Consider the following 27605-nt stretch of genomic DNA (forward strand, 5'->3'; position numbering starts at 1 on the left):
CCAGCAGTTCCATCATGAAGCATTACATATCCGGGTCACCAGAGGATTTATGTTTTTAACAAATAGACTGATCGTTAACACCTTGACAAAAATCATAGAATTAATTTGTGGGGGGAAATTGAAGACGAAAATGTTATAGTGAACACATTTTGTAATGAACACCGTAATAGTTAAATCTGATGATGAGTAGCGATTGTGCGTCATGACTATATTTGATTATTCATGATTCATTCTTATAATCGGTCTTCTCACATTTATTTTCTACAATCTAACTCCAGTTCACGACTTCACCATCTGTGTCGCCAATTCCCTTTGTCTCCAGAATGTGCGTACGCACAACTCAAAGTTTGCTTAAAGGACAACTCCGGTGAGAAATGAACCCAGGGATAATTAACAGATGGTTACCGAGTAGATCATTCTCTGGGATGTGTTTTAATGAAAATCGAGTGTAAAGAGTTTTATCTTTAAAAACAGATTAGCTTATAACGCTAGTCTATGGGGCACAGGGTAGACACAGGGTGGTAAAATTAAATCGCTAGTTAATACCACTAACAAGGCTCAAAATAGCCTCACACTAACACGGTAGCATAATGAGGGTCCCTACATGCAAACCGAAGCATTGAGAACTTTGTAAGAGTACAAACAGTTTAATAAGAAGATACTTTATAAACATAGTCCCTTACGCGTTCACGGACAGGCACCATCTTGGAAAACAGTCTCGACTAATCGATCCACGAGTGCTGTTCTAAGTGAGCTGGTCGATAGGAATTAAGTTTGTGAAATGTAATAACATGGACATTTTTAGTTTTATTTATTTATTTTCTCTGTTGTGTTCAGTGTTTTCTTCCGGAAACAACGGACCATATGAGATTCCAAGTCACAGTTCATCACTTAGCAGAGCGCTCGTGGCTCGATGAGTCGAGACTGTTTTCCAAGATGGCGCCTGTCCTTGAACGCGTAATGTACTATGTTTTTAAAGTGTCTTTTTATTAAACTGTTTGTACTCTTACAATGTTCTCAATGCTTCGGTTTGCATGTAGGGACCCTCATTATGCTACTGTGTTAGTGTGGGGCTATTTTGAGCCTTGTTAGTGGTATTAACTAGCGATTTAATTTCACTACTGTGTGCCCCATAGACTAGTGTTATAAGCTAATATGTTTTTAAAGATAAAACTCTTTACATTCGATTTCCATGAAAACGCATCCCAGAGAACGATCTACTCTGTAACCATCTGTTAATTACCCCTAGGTTCATTTCTCACCGGAGTTGTCCTTTAAAGGTACGCATATTCTCCCACTAAGTTTGTTTTTTTTATAGATCATAACCTTTGCGTGGGAACTGGTATACTTAGTTTCCAGCCTTGTTTTGTGCGTATGCACGCTTTATAAATGAGACCCCTGGACATGTGCTGGTTTAAGCAGGGGAACCTTCGGCCCTTGCATGATTTCAAACCATGACATCTTAGTGTATTACCAACAGTAACCTTGGAAACGGTGGTCCCTGCTCTTTTCAGGCCATTGACCAGCTCCCGCGAAGTTCTGGGCTGATTTCTCACCTTTCTTATGATCATTGAGACCCCACGAGGTAAGATCTTGCATGGAGCCCCAGTCCAAGGGAGATTGACAGTCATGTTTAGCTTCTTCCATTTTCTAATGATTGCTCCAACAGTGGACTTTTTTCCCCCAAGCTGCTTGGCAATTTCTCCGTAGCCCTTTCCAGCCTTGTGGAGGTGTACAATTTTGTCTCTAGTGTCTTTGGACAGCTCTTTGGTCTTGGCCATGTTAGTAGTTGGATTCTTACTGATTGTATGGGGTGGACAGGTGTCTTTATGCAGCTAACGACCTGAAACAGGTGCATCTAACTTAGGATAATAAATGGAGTGGAGGTGGACTAAAGCAAACTAAACAGGCAGACTAACAGGTCTTTAAGGATCAGAAATCTAGCTGATAGACAGGTGTTTAAATACCTATTTGCATCTGTATCATACAAATAAATAGTTTTAAAAAATCAGTGATTTCTGGATTATTATTTTTTTTTAGATTATGTTTCTCACAGTGGGTATGCGCCTACGATGACAATTTTGGAACCCTCCATGATTTCCAAGCAGGAGAACTTGCAAAATAGCAGGGTGTTCAAATACTTATTTTCCTCACTGTACCATATCCCAAGACTTTTGAAACCATACGATAGTTTTGTGTGAGAAAGATAGAAGAAACTTGTTTTTCTTGTGTGTGTGTGGGGGGGTGAACTAACCCATATTAATGATTTGTGAAAATGACCTTTCATGCAGTGTGTAACATTGTTCTAAGTGAATGAAAACATCCTGCAAAGTTTTAAAACTGAAAGTACACTGTATATAAATTAAGAGTTGACTGAGTCAATTAAACAAAAAATTTTATACGAGTCCTAAGCCCTTTCATTGTGGCGTCAAAACGAAACAAGCATATTGCCCATCCACTTACTGCACGAGCAGACACCAGGGAAACTTTAAACACTACAGTGGATACTGGATAGCATCATGTCGAGAAGACACTGTGCTTTATGATGTGTTTATTGTATTTCATATTGTGTAAGTATCCTGCTACCCGGCTAACCCCGTTATAATATCGTCTTACTGAAATACCACAGTAAATCAGCTGTGGGCTGCAATACTACTTAAAAATGTGTCTATTAAAGCAGATTGTCTGTCAATCTTACTACTTTGAGTAAAGATATAGGATGGAGCAAGATTTGTTTCGCAAACTTTAATATTTCATCAGTCATTCACGTTAGTGCTTGGCTAACGTATACTCTGTTGATACAGTTCCTGCATATGCAGAGCAATAAATTAAGAGACACACTTGGTGAGGGTTAGGAATCACAGTTGAAACATTTCAATGTACCTCAAACTGAGTAGCATCACTGAAAATTGTCCTGCTTAAGGTTCTTCCAATGTTTCATCAATTTGGACTCAAGCTGGAACTGGTGTAAAATGTCTTTGTTACTGTCTTTAGAGTGTGTACAGTCGCTGAGCTACAGGAAGCCTCCTGAACAGAGCTGGAGTTCAGTTATGGTAATGGGCGTTTGTTTCTGAAATATGTATAAATTAGACCAAATCACAACAGACTAGGCCATCTGACCAATCAGAGCAGTGAAGCCTGCATAAAGGATGGATTAAGAGAGACTGCTTCATCCATCGAGCTGTTTGAGAATCATTAACCACTGTGGTGATGTGCAATGTATTTATGTAGGGCTGCAGCTATCGATTCTTTTTGTAATCGATTAATCTACCGATTAATCGGGTAGTAATTACTTTTTTCTTTATTAAAGAGCAATAAGAGACAATAAGATGGGTATCTTAAAATTAATATCTAATTTGTTTTCTTTTTAGAAAAATTCAGCTTTATTGCTGAAATTGCATACATTTAATAACTGTGAAAGTAAACAATTTCAATGCATACAATTGCCATATATTATATAAAAATATGTTTCAAATTACTTCAAAAAGGTAAACAGTTCAATCTAAAACTAAACCTACAACAATAAATCTAAATAATAGTAATATCAATAACAATAAATGCCTAAACATTGTATTTATGTTTCAGCTTACGCTCAGGCATGACAAGCATTTACTGTCTTATTTACTCCTTTACTGAAGCAAAAAATATTGGACAGGTTAACTTGGAACAAGAGATGTGCGGATTAGCTCTATCGTCACCGAATCGGCTGTTAGAAAGAAACCATCCACCCGCACCCGATAGTCACAACTTCAAATCCTCAGTGTTAAGTGCGATGCTATCGTCACATTAGCTACACTGAAGTAGGTTGCTTAACAACAACAACAAAAAATGTATTTGGCGAAAATACATTTACATAAACCAGGGTCGACAACCTATCACACGGAGGAATAACCGCTAGAATGTGATCAAACGCGAGATATGTTTAATTCAGATAAAATACATCACACATGCGGAGCTTTTGAGCTAATCATTCATCATTGTAACACAGCTTGTTTTAAGTTAGTAGCTATAAATATGATTAAAGTGTGATATTTAAATTACACAAATCAATGAAAGAACACAGCTCTGAAAGCACGAGCTTTGCTCATCACAAACGCACGCGCGCTACAGCTTCTTCTGATGTTTGTTGCGCCTAGCATTAAGAACATCTAATGGTGCATTTTGAAGATATTATCAAGTAGGATATATAAAGTCTCATTAAAGATTTCACACACATCACAATGACGGTGATCCATGTGCCAAGCTGCTAACTCCATCGCGTTCATGTGTTTTTGAAGTTGCTCGTATCTCAGCTGACGCGTGAACTGCCGCAAATGAAACTTAAATGTTCAGCGTTGCATCCTGAAGCTCAACACACAGTTGTCTTCATTTAAAAACAGTATACTAAATGATATTACCAGTGCTGATGCCCGCTCTCTCTCTCTCTCGCATCGCGGTCTTGATCTCGACATGAGCTGAAAACGAAAGTTAAAGAACGACACGCATTCATTGCGTTTTAGCGTGAAATGAGAGTTCCGCGTCTTTGTAAAATCAACATATTTAACGATTTCTCTCATCCACCTGCAATTTTTGGGATGTTTACGCACCTGAACCGCGGATATAACCGCAATCCGCTCATACTCCGAGTCCTTACACAAAAAATGTCTTTCTGCAACATCTAAACGAAGCTTCGAGGCAGATGATTTTGCCTCAAGGATTTTTTTGATTCAATTAACTCGAGTTACTCGATGAATCGTTTCAGCCCTAATATTATGAGAAAATTAAACAATCTTTTAAAACTTTCATGAATGTAAACCTGTTGTTGGAGACCTCCAAAACTAAATTAGGAAAGTTTATAAAAATAAAAAAAGCATAATGGGGCACTTTAAATGTGTCGGGTCAGAGATCACTTTTCCACCGGAACTTGACATGTGTACGTCCGTTACCGGAAGCCAGTGACGAAAGTTCTAAATATGGATTTCTTATAAAAAAACACATTGTTTCACTTCAGAAGGTCTTTATTAACCTTCTGGAGCCGTATATATTAATTTTAGGATGGGTGGATGGATGGCCGGCCTTTTTTGGGCTTCAAAATCTAAGGTACTATTCACTTATTATAAGGCTGGGAGGAACCAGGATATTTTTTAATATTACTCCGATTGTGTTTGGCTAAAAAAAGAATGTCACATCTAGGATGGCTTGAGGGTAAGTAAATTATGGTATCATTCTTGGGTGAACTAACCCTTTAAACCAAATATGCAACATATCCACGCTTGTCATCTGAATTGATAAGAGAAATAGCAATGTATGATTAATGAACAAATTAATTAGTCTGCAAGATTAATTTATGATTCTGATCTGATTCTTGATTTCAAATCACTGACTCCAAGAGCTCATTGTAAGGGGAAAATACCAATATAAGTGAATAGACTAATTCAATTTTTGGCTTCACATGAATAACTACTGTATGACTTCCAACAGGCTTTGAATATAGTTTTAGGGACCACTTTTATGGTGCCTTGGATTTTTTAGAAAAAAGCTTCTTAAAAGCTGCAATCTCTTTTGAATACATTTTTTGTATGATTTACAATTAATATGTTCATTTTTGAGGTGAGCTATTCCTTTGAAAAAGCTTTATAATCTACTCCATTGTGTTTTTGTTATGTTCAGTGCTGTGTTGGCACTGGAAGTCAGTAGTTTAACAGTTAAAACAGAAAGAATGACACAGCAGGGCAAGGGTGAAAACTGATGAAGTGACCATTATGGAAGGCCATTTATAAACAGGAACAAAAATACAGATCACTGGCTCGTCTGTACCGCAGAAAGCTCTTTCCAGTGCGCGTGTCCGCCTCTGCACACCAAAAGCACTTCTTGTTAACCATCCCCACTGATCTGACAATTACCGGCTATCATAAAAACATGACAAATGGTGAGTCAGAGGCTCTTTTCAGGGGCCCACTTCCACAGCTGCCCATGACACCGCAGCACACAGAGCACGCCTGAGCTTTAAGACCCCTTTCAGGGCCCGAAACAGAAGGGTAGGCTGTTCGTGACTGCAGAAAAGTGACAGACAGCATCGCTAATGACTATCAACAGTTATGGTAAAGTTCAGAGGACACTTCTGACAAATCAGAGGACAGAGACTCGGTGTGATGTCATCACTACTCATCATCAGGCAAATTGAGACATCATCTGCGTAAATTACAAAGTTAAAGGCTTTTTGTGGCCAGACAAGAAGTGAAGGATGAGCTCAACATTTTAGAAGGATAGTTTCTTCAAAAGCTTTCACTAATGGAACCTGTTATGAATCTTGTTATAAATTGTATGCTTTTGGAAAAATGACAGAAGATACAATCAATCTGCAAAGTCCCTATAAAGAGGATGGTGTGCTTTTAAGGACATGCAAAGAAACGAGCTAATAAAAAAGTAACGGGAAAAGACAGCTGGAACTTACCGCCTCACACTCTCGCAGCTTCTTCTGAGCACTATCGAAGTCAAAGTTCACATACAGACACTCTACAAATTCTGTGATGGGATCTTTGTAGGTGTATGACTCCTAAAAAAAAAAAAAGAAGAGATCAAAAGAAAATTAAATGCAGAACAGTTCTAAGTAGTCACAAAAAAAAAAAAAAGCTTGACGTGTACTGACAGCTAGACATTATTTAACCGTATTTTCTTATCGTTAGGATGTTGATATAGCAAGCGTAAATCAAGTTTCAATCATAATGTTTCTTCTTTAATCCGATATAAAATGTCATAGCGCATTGTCCCTCATAACCGGTGGTAGAACAAGCCTAAGCAAAGGTTAATTGTTACTAGTTTGACATGACAGAAGAAAACAGAAAAGTTTAGGGTAAGCTTTCAAAATCCTCCCTGACCTCACTCCTCTTCCGAGTGGACATTTATCTGAAGATGAAACGAGTGCTAAAGAAAACCAACACATGCAAAATCTGAGGTAAAATATGATTGTTTTGCTGCAGATATACACTTTTCAAAAACAAAAAATACATTTCAACATTAAAGGGATAGTTCACCCAAAAATGAAAATTCTGTCTGAGAGAGCAACCATTGACTACCATAGTAAGGGGAAAAATACTATGGTAGTCAATGGTTGCTCTCTCTGCTTGGTTATAACCATTCTTTCAAATATCTTCTTTTGAGTTTAGCAGAACAAAGAAACTCATACATGTTTAGACAAAACTTGAGGGTGAGTAAATTATGACCATTCATTTTTGAGTGAACTATTCCTTTAAAATTACAGTAATTTAAACAGAACCTTTATTAAAATATAAAGCAAAACATTAAATGTGCTACAAAAAAAACATTTTTTTCCAATTTGACTTGCAGTGCCTACAAATAGGTTTGCCGCAGTATGGATTAATCGACTAGTCGGCTCGTCTCACACATCTTTAGCTTCAGAGCAGGCATAGTTAATGATATGCTAAAGCCCACTGACACATTGACGTGATTGGTTACAGGGTAGTGTGTGTTCATTTCAATTTTAAGGAACAAATATGTAGAAATGGTGTTGCTAGCTTATAAATTTGCACATGGGTTGCCTTAAAACATTAAAACAACATTTTCATATAAACATTTGAAATGGGAAATTCACACAATAAATAAACTTCCACCATTGGTTCTAAACCTGGGGTGTGCTTTTCATTATAAATGTGTCTGTTTTATTAACAAATAAAGTTTTACATTACAAGCAGAACTGATATCAGCTGTTCAAGCACAAAATTACTGCTGCTTTCATCTTGTGGTTACAAACACGACTGTCGCCAAACGGTTGCATACATTTTCTTAATTGGCACAAGCTGACAGTTAATTTGCCTACAGTAAAGAAATCAAGTAATTTATGGATGATTTAATGAGAACAATTTTCAATAGTAAAACTGTCCTTGAGAAAACAGTGCACAAGTCATATGGACTAGTTTTATGACACACTGTCCTTGACAGCAGCCTGGTTTTTCAACCACATTTAAATACAGATTTTGGGATACCACATAAAAATGCTGGATGGAAACACTAGTATGTGGCTAAATAACAATACACTGTAATTAATTCAAATGTTAAAATATCTAATTAAATTAGCAACTTCCATTCACAACCATTCACTTTTGGTGTATATGGAAAACAGCCTTTACATTCTGCAAAACATCTTTTTTGTTCCATAGTACTGGTTTCAAACAATATTAGAGTGGGCAGATTTTTCAAATTTTTTTGTTGGCAGAACTACATATCCCTGACTGGTTGTATATAACACTGAGCACCACCTCTGCATAATGTGCCATGTCTAGAAGTCTGAAAGACTAGTACAGTACAATCCCTTTAGCAGAGGACCTGATGGGATAAGAACCATTTGGATATGTGATAGGCTTTGGGTCTTCCCTGGATCTAAATACCATAGATGCTTGAGTAACCATGAGAGGAGAAACTTGTGCAGGGAGTATGGTGAGCATCTCAGGACACATGTTTAAGTGATTACGCAAAGGCTGCGGGATGCACTTATTTGGATTTCAGTGCCATTGATCTCTGAAGAAGCTACTGTTGTTGGACACGGACATCAGAACACTACAATCAGACTGTCCAGCACCATTCATCAAATCTAATGGGTTCAAGACTCACACGGCCTAAAGAGGCACATAGATAAACAGAGCTTTTATTTTCAGGCCAATATACACCGCTCGTTCATTCATTCATTTCCACAGACGCAGCGAGGTATAAGATTCCCTGCAATGTTCTAGATGTATTAAATTCAAATAAAAATACGCTCTTATTTAAAAGAGAGAGAAAGTATTATTTATCTGTGATGGGTAACCTCTTATTGAAAACATTTTTCAGTACTTGCAAGGCCAGTGTGGATGACTGCAGTGAGACCACCAGAGCACTTGACAAATTGGTTTTGCTCACACGGAATTTAAAAGGACAAAGGGCTTGGAATTTAATAAGACTGAGGATACACACAAAGAAGCATGAATACAACTGAAAAAGACTAACTTTTTTCTTTAATTGAGGCGTACATACATGAGACCAACAATAATGGTGTTCTTAAATATAATAAAAATATAATGTGACCCTGGACCACAAAACGGGTCATAAGCTGCACGGGTATATTTGTGGTAATAGCCAACAATACATTGAAAGGGTTAAAAATATTTTTTTATTATTCAAATGTAATGTCAAAAACATGTATAATATACATTTTAATATTTACAGAAATAGAAATAAGTATCAAAATAAAAGGCCTTGTATAAACCGAAGTTTAAAAGTCCAGCGCATGCACAATTTTTGAGTACACAATAATTACGTTTTTTATGGCACACCACTACAACTTTCAAATGAAACATTAATGCATTATACATGAATGTATATATATTTTAAATATGTTTTTTATATATATTGATACTAGGGCTGTCGGCTGATTTAAAAATTATATCAAATTAATTTAATACCATTACTTCAAATTAATTTTTATGAATATTGTTCAATAATAATGGAATAAAAATACCGATCACCGAAGGACATAAATGAAAAACCAAAGTCCTGATACCTGCTGGATGACTTTCACCAGATCCTTTAGCACCTGCCTACGCTTGCGGACGTCCTTGTTGGTGATGACAGCTGTGGTCAGATAGCGCAGTATGTGTGGGCACATGGTCTGAATAGCATTTAGGTACCTGCAAACAAAAACAAAGTGTGACACGCTTGAAGGACAGCTATCATCTCTACAGTCTCATGATGTAAATTGTCATGGTTGGACACCATTTTCACAGCAAAAATGACCAATAAGAACGACAAACTATCAGTTTCCCCATTCTCATATAGTGAACTTGCAGATTCTCGTTAAACAAAAGAACAAGAGTTAGACCGTGTTGAAAGCACCTCTGTTCATTGGTCCAACTGTGGAGGGAAGGGAAAAGGAAAAGCCCCTTTCTAGACATGGATCACCAAGCTACAGGCCTGCAGAGCAGTGAAACACTATCCACCAGGGACTTGTTTTTCAGCCACAGGTCAACTAGCTGTAGGCTCCAACGAGAATGAAAGCTACATAGCACTACAATTACAACCCAAGACAAAGTTTCCTCTCTACCGACTAGAGACGGTAGAGCTTTCTTATATGGACCCCAAAAAAAAAAAAAAAAAAAAAAAAACATACAACAGATGCCTTGTCATAGGGCTAAGAGCTCCTGTTAAAGTGCACTTAACATTTCAAGTCAATTTGGAGGACGGCCTCCTCGCCTGCGGTATCTGTACGAACATCTTTGACCCCCCTCTCCTCATCCCCTGTATGAGGACCAAATTAAATTTCAAGGAGGAAGTGGAGCTGCTCTGCCTTGGCTAGGCCCTAGAGCTCCCTTATGGATCAGCATAGAGAAACACATGTCACATGGAGGAAAAGGAGGAGGGCTGCCGGATGGTTTAATTAGCCGAAACAATTAAAGGGACAAGGGGGCCTGTGGCACTTGTGATGTCGGAGCTAAAAACAGCAGCGGGCTTCGGCGGCGTGTGATCCCAGTTGGCGCAGCCTTCGGTCTCTCCTCCCTTTGTAGTTGTCTGACTTCATGGCAAACCACAACACTTCATGCTGTGTTCCTGATTAACTTACACCTACTCGCTCTCCCAGGGAGGCTCCGATGGCCAGACCGCTCACATGAGTCATGATGCCATATCTGGGCTTCGCACAGAAAAAAAAAAAAAAAAAAAACATTATCTAACGGAGCCCGACAGCAACAACCAAAGCCATGATATGGCTTAATCGGTTGCTAAATGACTTCGTAAGGAAAAGGGCAAAACAGGAAGTAGTAGTTCAATTTGAGTGCGTCACATTCTCCTCAGGGAGGTAGGGATTTAGGTTAGGGATGCAAATAAAAACTATTTCGAAAATGGATTACGTTTTGGATTGTGTTGTTGACCCATGTTTGGCTTGGGTCATGTTATGCTCCCGTTTCATCTCTGAAAGTACTTTCCTGTTTGAGAAGTTTAACCATCATTATCAAAATTCTGGCTGATACCAACAAGCAGATATTTGTCATGTTATTGATAAAAAGATTATTATTTCATTCTTTTCATGTAAAAAGTGAATTTATATATATATACACACACTTACTTACATTTTAAAATATTTTTTATATATATGAAGAATTTCGTTGCAAAACGAGATCTATCCATTTTGAGAAATGTTGGTTATTTGACATTATTATTTAAGACATCAACAGTCAAGTTCCTTCACAATTTTTTGTACATTAAACTATTACTTGAGCTCAGTGTAGGCCAGGGACACAATATTCTTCAAATCCAGGATATTTTTTATTTAATTTTATGTCCATAAATAGTTCATAAATAAGTAAAAAACCATGCCAAAATGCAACATTTATCTTAACACTGTCAAACATCTTAAATTGGTTAGAAAAACAATACATCATAAATATATGGAATAGTTTATTGATAGATTGATTAATAATAATAAGATTCCGAGCTAGTTTTGGCCAGAACATACACAACATAACTTTTTTTTTTTTTGCGCAAAACGTTATATCCACCTTAGGCTATATTCTACTACTGTAATACCATTAAGAAAAGCATCAATGTTTTGTTTCGTGTGCGTGCGCATGACACAGACCAACGTTACTCGCAGTCGCACGATGGCCACAATTAATCTTTGGATGTTTTCCCTCCCCTGAATGCCTTGCCCGTTTGCTCTTCTCCCTTTGATTTTCTTTAGATGCCTTCCTGACCGGCTCCAATCCGTCATCGAAATCCATAACGTTAAGCTTGACTCTGAAGCTTTGATTCTCTGACTGACAGACAGCTGTTGATCAGTGACGTAGCCTACGTGACTGACAGCTCGCCTACAAGTATAAACAATTAAATGGTAAACGTCTTTTAGTTAGCCTATTGAATCCTCTTTTTTTAAATATGTTTTTTGTTTTGCTATTATCGTTAAATCAATGAGCAAACTCGGAGCACTTCACCGGCGGTGACTCTCTCCTTGCGTGACATCCTGAGCTTGCGCAGCATCCTGAACGTTCTATTGCCTAACCGTTATCGCACTTTGTAAAGAAACTGGGCTGGCGGATATCGCGTTTTGTGGGAAAAAAAAGAAGACATTTTGTAGGAGGCTTAAAATGTACATTTTTAAATCTTATTAATGGCAGCAATTCACAGATAGATTAAGGTACAGCTAAACAGTGATTTCCAATAATAAAATCTAAATGTCAAAAAATAGCATTTATCACGTTTTGCAACCGAACTCTCTCTCTCTCTCTCTCTCTCTCTATATATATATATATACACATATATATACACACATACATATATACACACATATTTTATATATATATATATATATATATATATATATATATATATATATATATATATATATATATATATATATATATATATATATATATATATATATATATATATATATATATATATATATATATATATATATATATATATGTTTAATACCATATGTTATTGCACTTTTGTTCATTTAGCAGCACTTTTGCATTCATTATTGAATTTTGCTCATACTGCAAGTAATCACGATTAATCACAGAAAATCATGAGATTAAACATTTGAATCGTTGCCCAGCATTAATATTAATATTAATATTAATATATATATATATATATATATATATATATATATATATATATATATATATATATATATATATATATATATATATATATATATATATATATATATATATATATATATATATATATATATATATATATATATAAAAAACTTTAAAAACATTTCTGTATTAGATTCTAAAGTTTAAGGTCAGCAAGATTTAAATATATATATATATTAATGTTGAATGATTAAAGTTCAATAGAACACTTCTTTTTTTTTTTTATAGTAACGTTTTATAACAATTAATGCACAGTAAACAAGAAATGCTTTTTTTAATACTTTAAAGTGACTTTACTGATGGAGGCTCTTAGCCATTGCAGCCCTAATTTGGCAGGTCTGAGAGAGCAAGGAGAGAAAAAGGTAGAAACGAATCAAAGGAAGGAACAGTGGTGCAGTTCCAATTTCATGATGCATCTGAAGGGAGGAGGGGAATTAGAGGTAAATCAAGTGAAACTCTGAATCCACTCTAGCACTGGCCGGGATAGTGTTTCGGTGGTATTAGCTTTCCTGTTTGCACCTACATCATAGGTCATCTTGTGACAATATTCTTTCTCGAACTGCCCTTGGACTTGGTAGGAAAGTATTATATGATAGCCTATCTTTGGTATCGTTTTTCCTGCACTTAAAATTTCGTTTTTTGTTTTGGCCGTCTGCTTGATGGCACGACTACATCACGAACGATCTTCAGGCCGAGAGCGTGGAATCGTACCCTGTCCTGAACGACAGCCAAACAACTATGAACTGAACCTAAATGCCACAGGCTGATGTCAGCCTAATTGTCAACACAACTTCAAGAAAAACAAGGAGGAGAAGAACAGAAAACAAAAGGTCTTTTCACCGGGTCAAAAACTGACTGTGATGCTGCTTTCCAACAAAAACATGACAACGCATCTACCCTCCAAGTACGCTATGCTGCTGTGGTACATAAAACGCAGTGTATCTAATGCAGTAAATTACACTGGGATTCAGATTTATGGGGTCTGATTGCTCTTCGTGGCCACAGCTCTGCAAATAAAAGCTGAAGGCAGAAGAGGTGAGAGAACAGCGCAAAATTGAAAAGTGAAAAGAACGCTGCCAGCATTGAAAGACCTCTGATCTGACGAGCCCAGCCGCAATTTAGAAGTACCTTTTTTGGAGTGGTTTTAATGAAGCATAATGAATGTTCTTGTATAATGAGCACATGCGTCCAAAGGGCTGCTGTTAAGCCAGCTGATTGTCTCAAAGGCAGGTCAAACATTCACTCTAGGTTCACGGCCACAGGTCATTGTTCATGACAGTTATGTACTGTTTTTTTTTTCGGGCCAAAGAAAAAGCCAAACCTAAATAAGGTTTTCCAGCTAGTGACAGCGCAATAAGCCATCCCAACCCGTCTTTTCACCCACTATGGTCAGGTTCTAATGACTAATTATTGGTCTGGTCACCCTTAATCATCCATGCTGGTGGAAACCAATGGAAAACAACATCTTGGAGCAAGAAAATCATTTTGTCTTTGAATAGTGTATAGGCATAAGCTTCACAACAGTCCATTGGGAGGAAAGTGATGCCTTAAAATAGATGGAATGTACAATTATTTAGTAGATCAAGTTTCCTAGTTTAGGCACCAGGTGTAAGCCCACACAAAAAAAAAACTAGGCGTCCCTTGAAGCTTCTTTGTACTCAAATACACACAGAAAGACTGAACATTGTTACCCTTTAATGTGTTAAGACCTTGACTAGTCAGCAAAAAAAAAAAAAAAGTCTGACATTACCACAAACTATCACTTTTTCCTCATGGATCATTCAAACCTGGTAGGGAATATGTTTGGAAACATCAACATGCTAGTCCAGGATCGACAACATCGCTTTAAGAAGCTTAAAACACTGAACCCGTGAGTTAGGCAGCCCATTTGCCATTGTCAGCATTCGTCCGTGCTGCCAGACTAATTTTCGCGCTGACCACTGGGGTCGCGGGTCTGTGAGCGGCTGGCTGGTGCGCCCAGCATCAGCAGTTTCGTTTGCGGACTGTGGTGGGCTTTCCAACCTGGACCCGTGCTCTCTTCCTACCTCATCCGTTTTTATTAGTCAAACCAAAGCAAAACCAAATCCCAGATGGAAAACGAGCAGCTGTAGAAGGTGCTTACTGTGGCTGGTAGAGGAAAAGCTCGATGATGTTGTCTCTCCCTTTGGGGTGGTTGAAGAACACAAAGAGAGACCAGTGGATCAGCCAAGTCCTTTGCTGGAGAGACTGGAGAGGAGAACTTACCGTCTGTAGAGATATAACAAAAATAAAGGAAAAATAGATGGGAAAGGGTGTTAAATATCATAGTAAAATTGAAAAGGATAGTTCAACTCCAAATTACAAAGCATGACTTTTTCCATGGAAAACAAATAAATATTTTTTTAATAAAAAATATAGCAAAACAGTAATATTGTGAAATATTACAATTGTAATTACAATTATAACTTTTCTATTTTAATACATTTTCAAATGTAATGTTTTTCCTGTGAGGGTAAAGCTGAATTTTCAGCATCACTACTTCAGTCTTCAGTCTCACATTATCCTTCAGAAAGCATTCTAATATGCTGATATGGTGCTTAAGATTTATTATCAATGGACCATAATAGAGAACCATTTATTATTATTATTATTATCAATGTTGAAAACAGTTTTGCTGCTTAATGTGTTTTTGGAACATTTCAGGATTCTAAATAGATATATAGAATTTTTTTTATACATTTCTATTTACTTGAAATAGAAATCTTTTATAAGTGTTGAATACAAATACATTTCCAACACAGAATATAATAAATAACAAAAGAGTAAGAGTTAATGATGATAAAATGTTAATTTTTGGCTAAACTATCCCTTTAAAAAGGTAATTTGTCTTGATCTTGACTTGATCATAACAAGATGAACTTCTGACTCCGAAAAACCAACACTTGGCTCCTGCTGCCTTCCAGACTCAGTTCAAATCAAAGTTCAGAATAGAAATTTACAATGTCCAAAGACTTTAATTTTTTATTTACTCATACTTCTTCCAAAGCCAAACCCTTCTTTCCCAGCTCAATTCCTCCAATTAAAAATCAAGCTGCACCGACATAACACAGCAATTAAGGTTTTGCTTGACTTGTGAGTTGCGGTGAGAAGGAATCGAGGAGACGGAGAAGAGGGGAGGAACGGCAACAGCAGCGGGGTGCTATGCTCAAACGCAAGGCGGTCAATATTACGGCCTATGTAAGGGAATCCGAGTGCGGTATTGAATTCTGAGTGGCGGGGCATTACATTGTTATCGATAGTCTCTCTAAGGCGGGTGAGGTCCTCCATGGCAGCTTCCCAGTTCTGCATCAGGATCTCTGAGGCCAGCTTGCCCCACAGAGAGTTCAGCGCATTTCTGTCTGTGGCGGGGACCTGCATAAACACACAAACATAGAAAAATACATTGAACCACTGTAAACAGAAGTAGACAATGAAATCAACTCACACCCCATAAAATTACACTGGTAGGGTGGCAGTCTTGGTCTCTTTCCACTTTCTAAATATTGTACTTCTGACATCTGCCATTCCCCACAACTAAAAGTTAAGCCCTGTTGGCAAAGCTGCTCGGTGGAGGAACGTCTTTATTTATTTACAGTGGATAAACGGATTAAATTATGTCATCTTCGGGAATTGGGCTCGTAAGGGAAAAAGAAATGGATCCTGAAAGACTATATAGCTTTTTTTTTTAAACTTCCATTTGCTGTATTTTTTTGATAGTCACCACTGCACCACACACCAGCCGTTCTCCTTAAGAACATCTGAGGTAAAATTAAGTAAATAAATAAAACTGTTCTTTTTTTTAACGTTAGGAATGACCAAATAAATGTATAACAATTTTACACTGATCATGTATAATGATTCATGTGAAATTTATATTCAATAAATCTGTATAATTGATAAATTCATATGACAAATCTTTATTCTATAAATATTAATTGTAGTATATATATATATATATATATATATATATATATATATATATATATATATATATATATATATATATATATATATATATATATATATATATATATATATATATATATATATATATATATATATATATATATATATATATATATAAAATATGTCAGGGCACAACTACTATTAATAAATAATGTCATATGGCACAACTACAAACATTGCTCTATTATTTATAAAAGTATTAAGTAATAACCATAAACATGATAAAGATCCTTGTGGCAGAGTAAAAAAGGTTTTTAGATCTCTCAAATACTGGTGAAAACTAATTTTATGTGTTGGTACACTTTCCATGTCAGATCATGGAATAACTACACTATAAAAATGTTATTTAAGAACAAACTTTTTTAAACACATTGTTCATGACTAAAAAAATATGCATAACATCAGATTTGAAAAGATTTTCAAAAAGCCCTTTGTCAATGATAAATTATAGATTTTTTCTTCTTTTTTGGGGGGTAGAGGAGGTCCTCAGACAAGGGCTAAAAGGTTAAAGGCCAACTTGTCTGCGATACTGCTGGGAAATAATTATGCAAGTTAAACAAGTGCTCTTTAACTAGCCTGGGGTCAAGTGATATCTTGAGGGAAAGGAGGGTCACACTAAGAGATGAAAGTGGTTTCAAAATCACCAACACTTCTTTTTTTCTCTTCTTTCAAAATTCAGAAGCACAAAAAGTACTTCAATGTACATTTATATTAACATAGTCTTTCTAATATCTGATGTGGAGCATCAAGCACAAATAGGGGACAAAAAAGATCCCCGAAGTTCATGTGAACTTGCGGTGACCTTAGTGGATTGCCTTTTCCTTCTGTACGGGTCTTTAATGATGTGTGCTGCTACCGCTACAGCCTCTGTTACTGGCCCAAACACATGTCTGCAAGCTTTGATCAGCCCCGAGATGTGGACAGGATTGGAGTGGCGGGACACCAATCAAAATGTCTGTTCGTGGAGGAGTGAGAGAATGAGGTCCAGACATTAGGTAAAGAAACTCAACTAATCAAATCAAAGCACTAACTAAACACAAACACTGGGTGAGGATGGATAGTTATGTGGTTGCAAAGTTAATGAGAACCATTTGAGTAGGTCTTTGCAGGACAAGTAATGATTGAATGTATTTAATTCACATACACACAGACAATGTGTTCAAAAGGCTGTACCGTCTTATGGTTGTCACGTCTACCTTGACTAAAATCCTTTGTCAGCAGAAGCCAATAACAAGTCTTGTTAAACAGAAACAGGCCCTTGAAAATATTGTTTAGATAACTTGATTAACTAGTAATTGTGATAATCTCCTGAACATTTGGCGCAAAAGAAAAACATCCTGCGGAATCAAGTTATGAAACCCCTGAAAGATAGTCACTCAGCTTCTTGTATGGAAATAGGAGCAAGATTTAACATGGAGCATCCCTGCAGAGACAATCAGCTTCAAAGGAACATAAGCTTTAAATTATGACTAAAAACAAAAACAAACAAAGGGAGAAGGTAATGTGTTGCAGATCAGCGAGCTGCTGAAGCATCTCGGTGTGATTCATGAAAAAAAAGGGGAAAGAGCTATAGCCAAAGGCTCATGGGAAATGGAGTGATTAGACTGACCAGCATGTAAGAAAGTGACCTATGACAGACATAGCAGCATGCAGACATTCAGGAAGTCAGGGTCTGAATGTTAAAAGGAGCACTGCAAACACTGAAATCTGATTGGACAGACATACCGCTCCTCACGTGCACTGCCATTCAAAAGTTTCAGATCGGTACGATTTTTAAAATGCTTTTGACAGAAGTTTATGCTAACCCAGGCTGCATTTATTTAATAAAAGATGCAATAAAAATAGTTAATATTGTGAAATATTACTACAATATAAAACAATGGTTTTCTTTTTGAATACATTTTAAAATGTCATTTATCTGTGATGGCAAAGCTGAGTTCTCATTATTACTCCAGTCTTCAGCGTCACATGATCCTTCAGAAATCGCTCTAATATGGCAATTTGGTGCTCAAGAAACATTCCTTATTATGTTGAAACCAGTCGTTTTCAGGATTCTTTGATGAATAAAAAGTTCAAAAGAAAAGCATTTATCTGAAATGTAATGTTACAAAAGCTTTCCCTTCAAAAGTTTGGGGTCAGTAAGATTTTTTTAAAGGGCACCTATTATGCAAAATTCACTTTTACATGCTGTTTGAACATAAATGTGTGTTGGCAGTGCATGCACACAACCAATGGTAAAAATCCATCCACACACTTTTTTTTAAAATCCCCATAAATCATAAGCAGTGTCTCAGAACAAGCTGTTTGTAGAGACTTGGCAATGTGACGTTACATTGTACAGGCCCCGTCCACGTGTTGATGGACACTGCCGTATTAGCACAGACCCCGCCCTCAAAGAGCTGTACACAGTCCGCTATGTTCATCTCCACACCAGAATATTAACAGCAGCATTCAAGTATGAAATGTGTGGCAAAAAACACTGCACAACGAGAAGAGGTGACCGGACCCTGAGGAAGATTGTGGAGAAGGACCGATTCCAGACCTTGGGGGACCTGCGGAAGCAGTGGACTGAGTCTGGAGTAGAAACATCCAGAGCCACCGTGCACAGGCGTGTGCAGGAAATGGGCTACAGGTGCCACATTCCCCAGGTCAAGCCACTTTTGGGCTACAGAGAAGCAGCACTGGACTGTTGCTTAGTAGTCCAAAGTACTTTTGTCAGATGAAAGCAAATGTTGCATGTCGTTCGGAAATCAAGGTGCCAGAGTCTGGAAGAAGACTGGGGAGAAGGAAATGCCAAAATGCCTGAAGTCCAGTGTCAAGTACCCACAGTCAGCGATGGTCTGGGGTGCCATGTCAGCTGCTGGTGTTGGTCCACTGTGTTTTATCAAGGGCAGGGTCAATGCAGATAGCTATAAGGAGATTTTGGAGCACTTCATGCTTCCATCTGCTGAAAAGCTTTATGGAGACAAAGATTTGGTTTTTCAGCCCGACCTGGCACCTGCTCACAGTGCCAAAACCACTGGTAAATGGTTTACGGACCATGGTATTCCTGTGCTCAATTGGCCTGCCAACTCTCCTGACCGGAACCCCATAGAGAATCTGTGGGATATTGTGAAGAGAAAGTTGAGAGACAAGACCCAACACTCGATGAGCTGAAGGCCGCTATCGAAGCATCCTGGGCCTCGCAACACCTCAGCAGTGCCACAGGCTGATTGCCTCCATGTCACGCCGCATTGAAGCAGTCATTTCTGCAAAAGGATTCCCGACCAAGTATTGAGGGCATAAATGAACATAATTATTTAAAGGTTGACTTTTTTTGTATTAAAAACACTTATTTTATTGGTCGGATGAAATATGCTAATTTTTTTAGATAGGAATTTTGGGTTTTCATGAGCTGTATGCCAAAATCATCAGTATTAAAACAATAAAATAACTGACATATTTCAGTTGGTGTGCAATGAATATAAAATATATGAAAGTTTATCATTACATTATGGAAAATAATTAACTTTTATCACATATTTTAAGAAGGACATCTGTACATCTGCTGTGTGTGTGTGTGTGTGTGTGTGTGTGTGTGTGTGTGTGTGTGTGTGTGTGTGTACGTTGAAAGTGATAAGGCTTTAAAATGCATGCAGATGATAATATTTCATGATGATGAAGAACTGCAATGTCACATGAGCATGTCCGATAGAGATGATCTTGAAACAAACAGATGTATCATGTTTCAGTTTTCATTTGCGTGTTTACGAGCTGTGAAGGCTCCGCCCTCTGGGGTGGGGAGCAGCAGCTAATTTGCATTAAAGGAGAGACACACAAAACAGCTAATTTTTCTTAAATGAAAATTATTATTTTATCGAGCAAGTATGCATTAAATACAAAAGTGACAGTAAAGCATTTATTATGTTACAAAAGATTTTGAATGCAGTAAAAGGAAGCCCAATTGGTAATTTAATATTTAAGGTTAAAACTAACTGATTTGTACTGTCTACTTATTAAATTACACAATTTTTTTCTCGTAATAATAACATTATAACTGTTATATGATAATTATGTTTCTGCTTGTTTTTTTAAATATTTGGCTGCCATAAAAACATGACATTAAATATTGAAGACCAGGTCAATTAAAAATACAATGAATAAGCAAATACAGTGGTATACATTCAGCAAAATGCTCCTCTCTAGAGTTAATTGTTCTAGTTTTGAATTGCTTTTCTGAGGTAATTTGTGACATTGTTTACAAGCTGTTTTAGTGACACCTTTTTTCCGGTTGAAACACTGATTGAGCAATTGCCTGAGACAATGCACCTGAGTTATAATACCCTGAGTTAAGTTGTACTGTCTCTTTCAACATATCTTCAGATGTTCATTCAGGTTTCAATCATGCTTTAACTAATAATAAAGAGGAAGAGGTGGTCAGTCATATGCCCTGTGCTGCCGCTTTAATTGAACTGAGGAGCTATCGCCAAAACAGTATTTGTTTGATTTTGTAATAATGGTAATAGCTGAGACTTATAGAAAGGTTTTAAAATCCATAAAGTACAGATGCAATTACCCATCTGCTTGCAACAATGCTTCACTTTCATCAAAATCCCCAAGTTGGATGCATCTAAAGAGTCAAATACCAAAAAACTGAGAGATCAGCTCGGAGGGACAACCGGGGAAAAAGCCACATTTGCTGCCAATATAAAGGTCAACGCTTCATTTCTAAAAGTGTTTGTTTTTTGCTTCTTTTTTTTTTCCTGGAAGTCCCTGCCTGCTACATTTGGCGACACTCCATTGTCATTATGGCAGCTTTCTGCACACTGACTGGCTTTCAGCACTGGCCATGCAAGAATAGTTAAATACCTGGGTTTTTCCACAAGTTACCTTGAGTTTCCATTGCCTCCCGAAATGGGCACATTTTCACTGACTGACCAGCAACAATAAATTTACTGTGCTGGGGATCCGACGGGACACTCAATCTTTATTCTCAACATCCAATCCCTGCATTAACAGATGATATGAATAAGTTGCTCTTTTCGCACCGGGCCCTCACTGTAACAGGACCTCAGGTCTGGATTTTGCAAGCCTGGCTTCCTTAGTTAAATGGCTAGGTTTCCCACGCTAGAGGAGTTCTAGAGCCTGACATCTCCCATGCAAGGAGCCATGCAAGGAGCCATCCAAGGAGATGGGAGGTCCAGCTTGAAAAGGGGTGGATAAATAGGAAATAAGAAAAGAAAAGGGGGAAGGTATTCAATGAGAAAGCTCCACTAAAACCATTTTTACATCATGGCTATTCCAAGCGCCTTCTCAGTGTTGATGGAAATAGAAGGCATTACGTTACGAAGCATTGAGAATTATCTTAATTTTTAAATGAAAGGATAACACTTTAAATACTTCAAAACATGCTCAGGGAGAGAATTTCTGGAAGCTATTTCTGTTTATTTAGCTTGAGCAGTGAAAGCGTAAACAAGAATGGTTGCTGTGTGAACAGTCTAATCTTCTCAAAACGCTTGATGTGTTTGATGTGGTTTTTACTATGTTTGACCATCTCATCTTATTCTAAAAAATAATATTGAGGAAAACCTAACATGCATGTTTACAAGGCACTCCGCACACTTAGACAAGGAACGGGTTGCTGGAAATAAAAATTCTGTAAACTTACTCAACCTCATATTGTTCCAAATCTATGTTTTTTCCCTGGGGAACACACAAAAATACACTACCATTTAAAATTTGGGGTCAGTATTTATTTTTATTTTTTTTAAGGAAAAAATAAAATAGTGAGAGAAAAATATTCAGTTTCATATAAATGCTGTTCATTTGAACTTTCTATTCATCAAAGAATCCTGTAAAATATCACATTTCCACAAAAAATATTAAGCAGATGTTTAACACTGGTAATAATAAATGTTTCTTGAGCATCATGTCAGCATATTAAGAATGATTTCTGAAGGATTGTGTGATACTAAAGACTGTAATGATGCTGAAAAGTTTGTTTTGCCATCACAAGCATAAATTACTTTTTATAATGTATATAAATGTTAAAGTTATTTTCAATTGTATTAATTTCTCGAAATATAGTTTTTAACTGTACATTTGATCAAATAAATGCAGCCTTAGAGTGCATCTGACATCTTTAAAACAAATAAAAAAAATTACTGACCTCAACATTTTTAAATGTTTCATTGTCCATACAATGAAAGTCCATGGGTCCAGTGTTGTAGGACCCCACAGACTTCCATTTTTAATCGACAAACCTCCCCCCAAAAAATGCTAAAACTAAAACAAATTCATGCATGTTTGGAATGACATGGTGAAAAATGATGACAATTTTCAAGTATCCCTTTAAGTACGTCCTTGAAGCATCTACACTAATGAATATGCAAAAAAGGGTGACAAAAACTGAAGGGTGTAATTCAAGGCTTGTCGGCCGTTCCTTCCCTCGGCTCCCACGAAAACCACAGGGACACAACAAACAAACAAACAGCGTGACTGGCGCTGCAAATCATTCACAAATGGGAAACATGTTGCAAATCTAAACAACACAGTCTTCATCACACCTCTGAAATGCTAAAACCGAGATCATTTAAAATCAAATAAAGGGTTTCTTTTCGGTCACTTGTTGCCACAGCAACACAGCATTGCTTGGCAAATGGCTGGCCTATTTTATTTACAACAATGTAGGCTGAGTGAATCATATGTGAGAGCTGGTCTAAAAAAAACAGGAGTGCATTCCATGTGAGAAGGCAGGCTATGTGGTTACGTGAGAAACGCTTGCCGGCAAAGGGGGTCCGATAACTTAGCCAGGCATGGAGCCTCTCGCAACACTCTTGGCCCAGGGCAGCGTTGACAATGGGCACCTCTCTTTAAGACACTGGACTACCTCCACACACTACGGCCAGAGAGAAAGGAGCGGGTCAATTTGTTCGTTCCCAGCCGTCATTTGCCCCCCACCCCACTAGCTATACAGCACTGTGCTGGGCTCTGAGCGTCCGGCCGCTTTTCCCCATAAGTTCATCTTTCACTCATTTCTACAGGCAGTGGGAGAGAAGCCACAAACACCAGAGCCCCAGCAATGAGCCCTTTGTTTATAGAGGAAATAAGAAGTACGCACGTGTAACATGGATACTGCCAGTACTCTCAGTGAACTGCAATTATCTTCCCCCACAAACCTTCTTTGGTATTATCTGATTTCAAAAGTATTCCACTGGTGAAAATTATTTAATCCAAGGTCCTCGGTGCATCACCGTTTGGATCTTTATCCAGACAACATTTAAAAAAAGGTAAAGGGATAAAGGCAGCTTAGAGGAAGATGTGAGGCTAGGCTAGTTTCACACTGCAAGACAAAAGGTCCAATTCTATTCTGGACTCTGGACTTTTTTGGTGAGGTTGCTCACTTAACCTTTTAAATGTAGTCCATATCAGACACGTGTATGATCAGGTGACAACTACCCAGCAAACGAAATTCCTATACTAAATGGTTTATTACTGAAAAATGATATAAAATAAAATTGAAAGACAAAAAAAAAAAAGTTTAAAGTGTGTATCCGTTTTTTAAAACTCAAATGACTTTTTCTGAAAAACATTTTTTTCTTTAAAATCTTACCAGGGAACATAAATAAATAAATAAATGCAAACTAAATTAATAATAATAATAATAATAATTATTATTATTATTATTATTATTATTATTATTATTATAAAAATGCATGATATAAAAGTATTTTGAAATAATATTTACCATATTTATTTATGTATGTATGTATTTATTTATAATAATAATAATAATAATAATAATAATAATAATAATAATAATAATAATAATAATAAATGCATTATAACAAATGTTCCGTAAAATTAATGGGGGGATGCAACCTGACTTCCTGATGACACACAAAAAAGATATACATCTGATTTATTTCCAGATCAAAATGAAAATATCTGATTTCAAAGGGATGTTTCCTTTCACAATGTAATTGAAAAATGAGGAGGAAAAAAAAGCCTTATTTGGGCTTTATTCAACTGCAACCCGAATGTGGCCTTAGTATCCTGTTATCCAATAAGATTTTGGCTCAATAAAAGACTCAAAATGGTTTGACTGTTTGTTGGAAGAACACAAATTCTAGTCATCTTCTGTTGAAAAGCCTTTTTTTTTTGGTGTCTTGGGATTATATGGAGCAAGCTGTGTAACCTTTAACCCTTGCAAAAACTGGGAAATCCTGTCAAACCAAGAGTGATTAGGCCACAAAATCCCCACCAATCATCTATGGGGAGCAGCACTGCCCATAAACCCATAAGCTTATGAAGTCTGCCACTAAACACAGCCCTGAAACAACTCTTAACCAAGTCCTTGAAGAGGTTCTTTTCAGCACTCAAGACATGCAAGGAATTTAACAAGCCATGGGATGGCACTTTTCAGAAGTAATTACAGATCAGGAGCTTTTAGTTCTTTGGATTGCCTCAAGTGCAAGAAAAAAAAGTTGCCTGTTTTGTGGAGCAATGAATAAATTACACAATATTTCAAGATAAAAGGATTTGGATTCTAATTTGAGAAAATCTACCTGTGAGCGAGCCATGTCTACTTTTCATCTGCGTAATTTTGAAAAACAACGTTAAGTGCATGCGTAACGCTCGTAACTCATGGGATTTGGCAGAGTCTCGTACTAAAAAAGCAAAACCATATTAAGCAGAGAAAATAATTCAAACTCTCAATAGAGCGACCGTCAGGATCAATTAACACTCACAGGGGAACTCTCCATCAAAATAAAACTGTTTGTCCATTAGACAAGAACTTATTAAACAAGAATGCATTTAATGGCATCAATTTGCGAAGGAGAAAATGAAAGGGTGTCGTGATGAAAAGAAGCTCTTGAAAATTGCCCCACTGGGAACGTCCCAGAGGAGAATGCTAGAAAACAGAACTCTGTCATCTGTTAAAGACGGGCGTGGTAAGACACATACCAGGACTCTGAAGAAATAGAGGTACTCCGCTGCACCTGAGTAGTTCCCACACTCATACTGGAACTTGGCGTATCGGTACAGGGTGTCCAAATACTCCTGTCGGAACTGCAAGGAAAGACAGAATTCAAACAAAATGCAAAGTAAGTTTTCAATGTCAGGTGATAAAGTTTAGTACACACAAAATGTGTATTTATGCAAAATGGTAATGAAGAGAGACATACAATTTCTGCCATAGGAAGAAAATGCTAGATAAGCCTTGTACTTGCTAAAGCAATTTAGATAAATTATTTTAACACTTCAAAAAATAAGTTTAACTCTTAAAGACAGAGCGCCGTCTGCGGCTAAAAATAACTACCATTCTAAGAGAAATGGGAGAATTTCAACTTTTTAGAAGCATCACATTGATCATCCACAGGCTCCTTAGTGAGCATGGATGCGTCCTCAAAATCTGCATTATTGATTCTTTAAGGAAACGCACGTGGGTTGTTCCCCTGAGCCAAACAGAAATGACTGTCATAGCTTCAGTGTTCTGTTATTATATAACAAGCTTTCTATTTACTTTACTCCCTGAACTGAAATTGGACAGTCAGTAAATAAAATAAACCTATTTTCACTTAAAAACACCTTGAATAATATTATAATAAATATCTATACTTGCTGAGGGATTGTTAAATGTAGACAAAATTTAATCTGGAAATCTTAAACAACTAAGTCTTTCTAAAGGAAAAAAAATCCAAACTTCATGAAGTTCTGTTTGAGTTCACAGTAAAAACACCACATTTTTGCTGCCTTTTTCCTTAAAATTCTATTAATTTAAACCATTCTCAGACTAAGTAAATGTAAAATTGGAACTTAAAATGAGCTAGATGGAAACTAACTGGTAGAATGGTTTTCGAAAAACAAAGAAAAGTAGAGGCAAGTCAGGCGGCCCAAAAATGTTCTAGGTCTTTAAGGGTTAAATAATCACTTTCTTTTTTGTCATAGACCTATAATTATAGATTTATTGTATTTTCAAAAATGTGAATTAAATTGATTACAAAAAAATGCATGTTAGCACATGCAAATCAATGGCATCATGATCCTCAAATAGTTTAGTGAATTTTTAGTGAAAATCTTTAAAATAATCCCTAAAAATCTTCCCCTCAAACAATGTGCAAATTTTTTGTAGGAGTGTTCCAAACAAAAGTGAACAATTGAATCTCTTCACAAAGGGCCCTTTCACAGTTCCGTTAGCAAAAGGAACATGCAATGCTCACTTCAAGGCAGTCATTTAATCATTTATGATCATGTTCTGCCCTTCGGAGTGAGTAGGGTAAACGGATGCTCACTTCCGATTGGAACCTGCCCAAAGTTTTCAAAACCACTTGTCAACATCCATCTTCTTGGCAGAAGGCACAACATGTTTATTCCTTTAAAAATCAAATAAGCGACTTTAAACTTTATGTTCTGATTGGCTGTGGTTGGTATTTAGCAGGGTTTTTCCTGTGTCAGAAATGGTCTTCGGTGGTGGCTGACCAGACATGGTCATCCACACACGCATGCGCGCGCACACACCCAACAGTTAAAGTACCTACCCGTGTGATCTGTGAGCCCAATACTGACAATAAATGTAAAATAAATGCAAAAAATGTTTTGCTCATCTAATTTTGATATCTCAGTATGTATGATGTCTTGATGTTTCTTTTGTTCCTCGTTTTTACACAGGTTGCGTGGTTTACCGAGTCATTATTTTGGCAACAATTATTAAAAAGCAGCATTAAAAATGTAACAAATAGTCTAATAGTCTATTCTCTGCCATAAACAATTTAATACAATTATTGGCTATCAACAACTTGCGTTGTTCTGGTTTCACCTTATTCCAGTCTAAACTATTTTTGTGTGTGGTAATTTACTACACTATCAATATAAATACTCAAAATAAATACATAAAAAAACTGTGGCTTATTAAGACTAATTCTTACTAACCCCTCTTGTTTAATGGTGTAAGCACACTTGCGTTTTCATTTTAGAGGTATTGAGTAAATGATTACACTCCGATTCGTC

General features: G+C 36.9%; 1 protein-coding gene across 1 annotated transcript in view; it reads right to left on the reverse strand.

The window, feature by feature from the left end:
* Positions 1–27605, reverse strand: part of eif3ea (eukaryotic translation initiation factor 3, subunit E, a) — a 58429-nt gene that overhangs the window by 14276 nt on the left and 16548 nt on the right. The window contains exons 5-9 of the mRNA XM_067448272.1: positions 25563–25667; positions 15897–16022; positions 14755–14879; positions 9533–9659; positions 6434–6535 (exon numbers count right to left, since the gene is read on the reverse strand). Of these exons, the coding sequence (XP_067304373.1) occupies positions 6434–6535; positions 9533–9659; positions 14755–14879; positions 15897–16022; positions 25563–25667 (585 nt within the window). The remainder of the gene's footprint in view (positions 1–6433; positions 6536–9532; positions 9660–14754; positions 14880–15896; positions 16023–25562; positions 25668–27605) is intronic.

The sequence above is a fragment of the Pseudorasbora parva genome, chromosome 7 (assembly GCF_024679245.1).
Source record: "Pseudorasbora parva isolate DD20220531a chromosome 7, ASM2467924v1, whole genome shotgun sequence".
Taxonomy (NCBI): domain Eukaryota; kingdom Metazoa; phylum Chordata; class Actinopteri; order Cypriniformes; family Gobionidae; genus Pseudorasbora; species Pseudorasbora parva.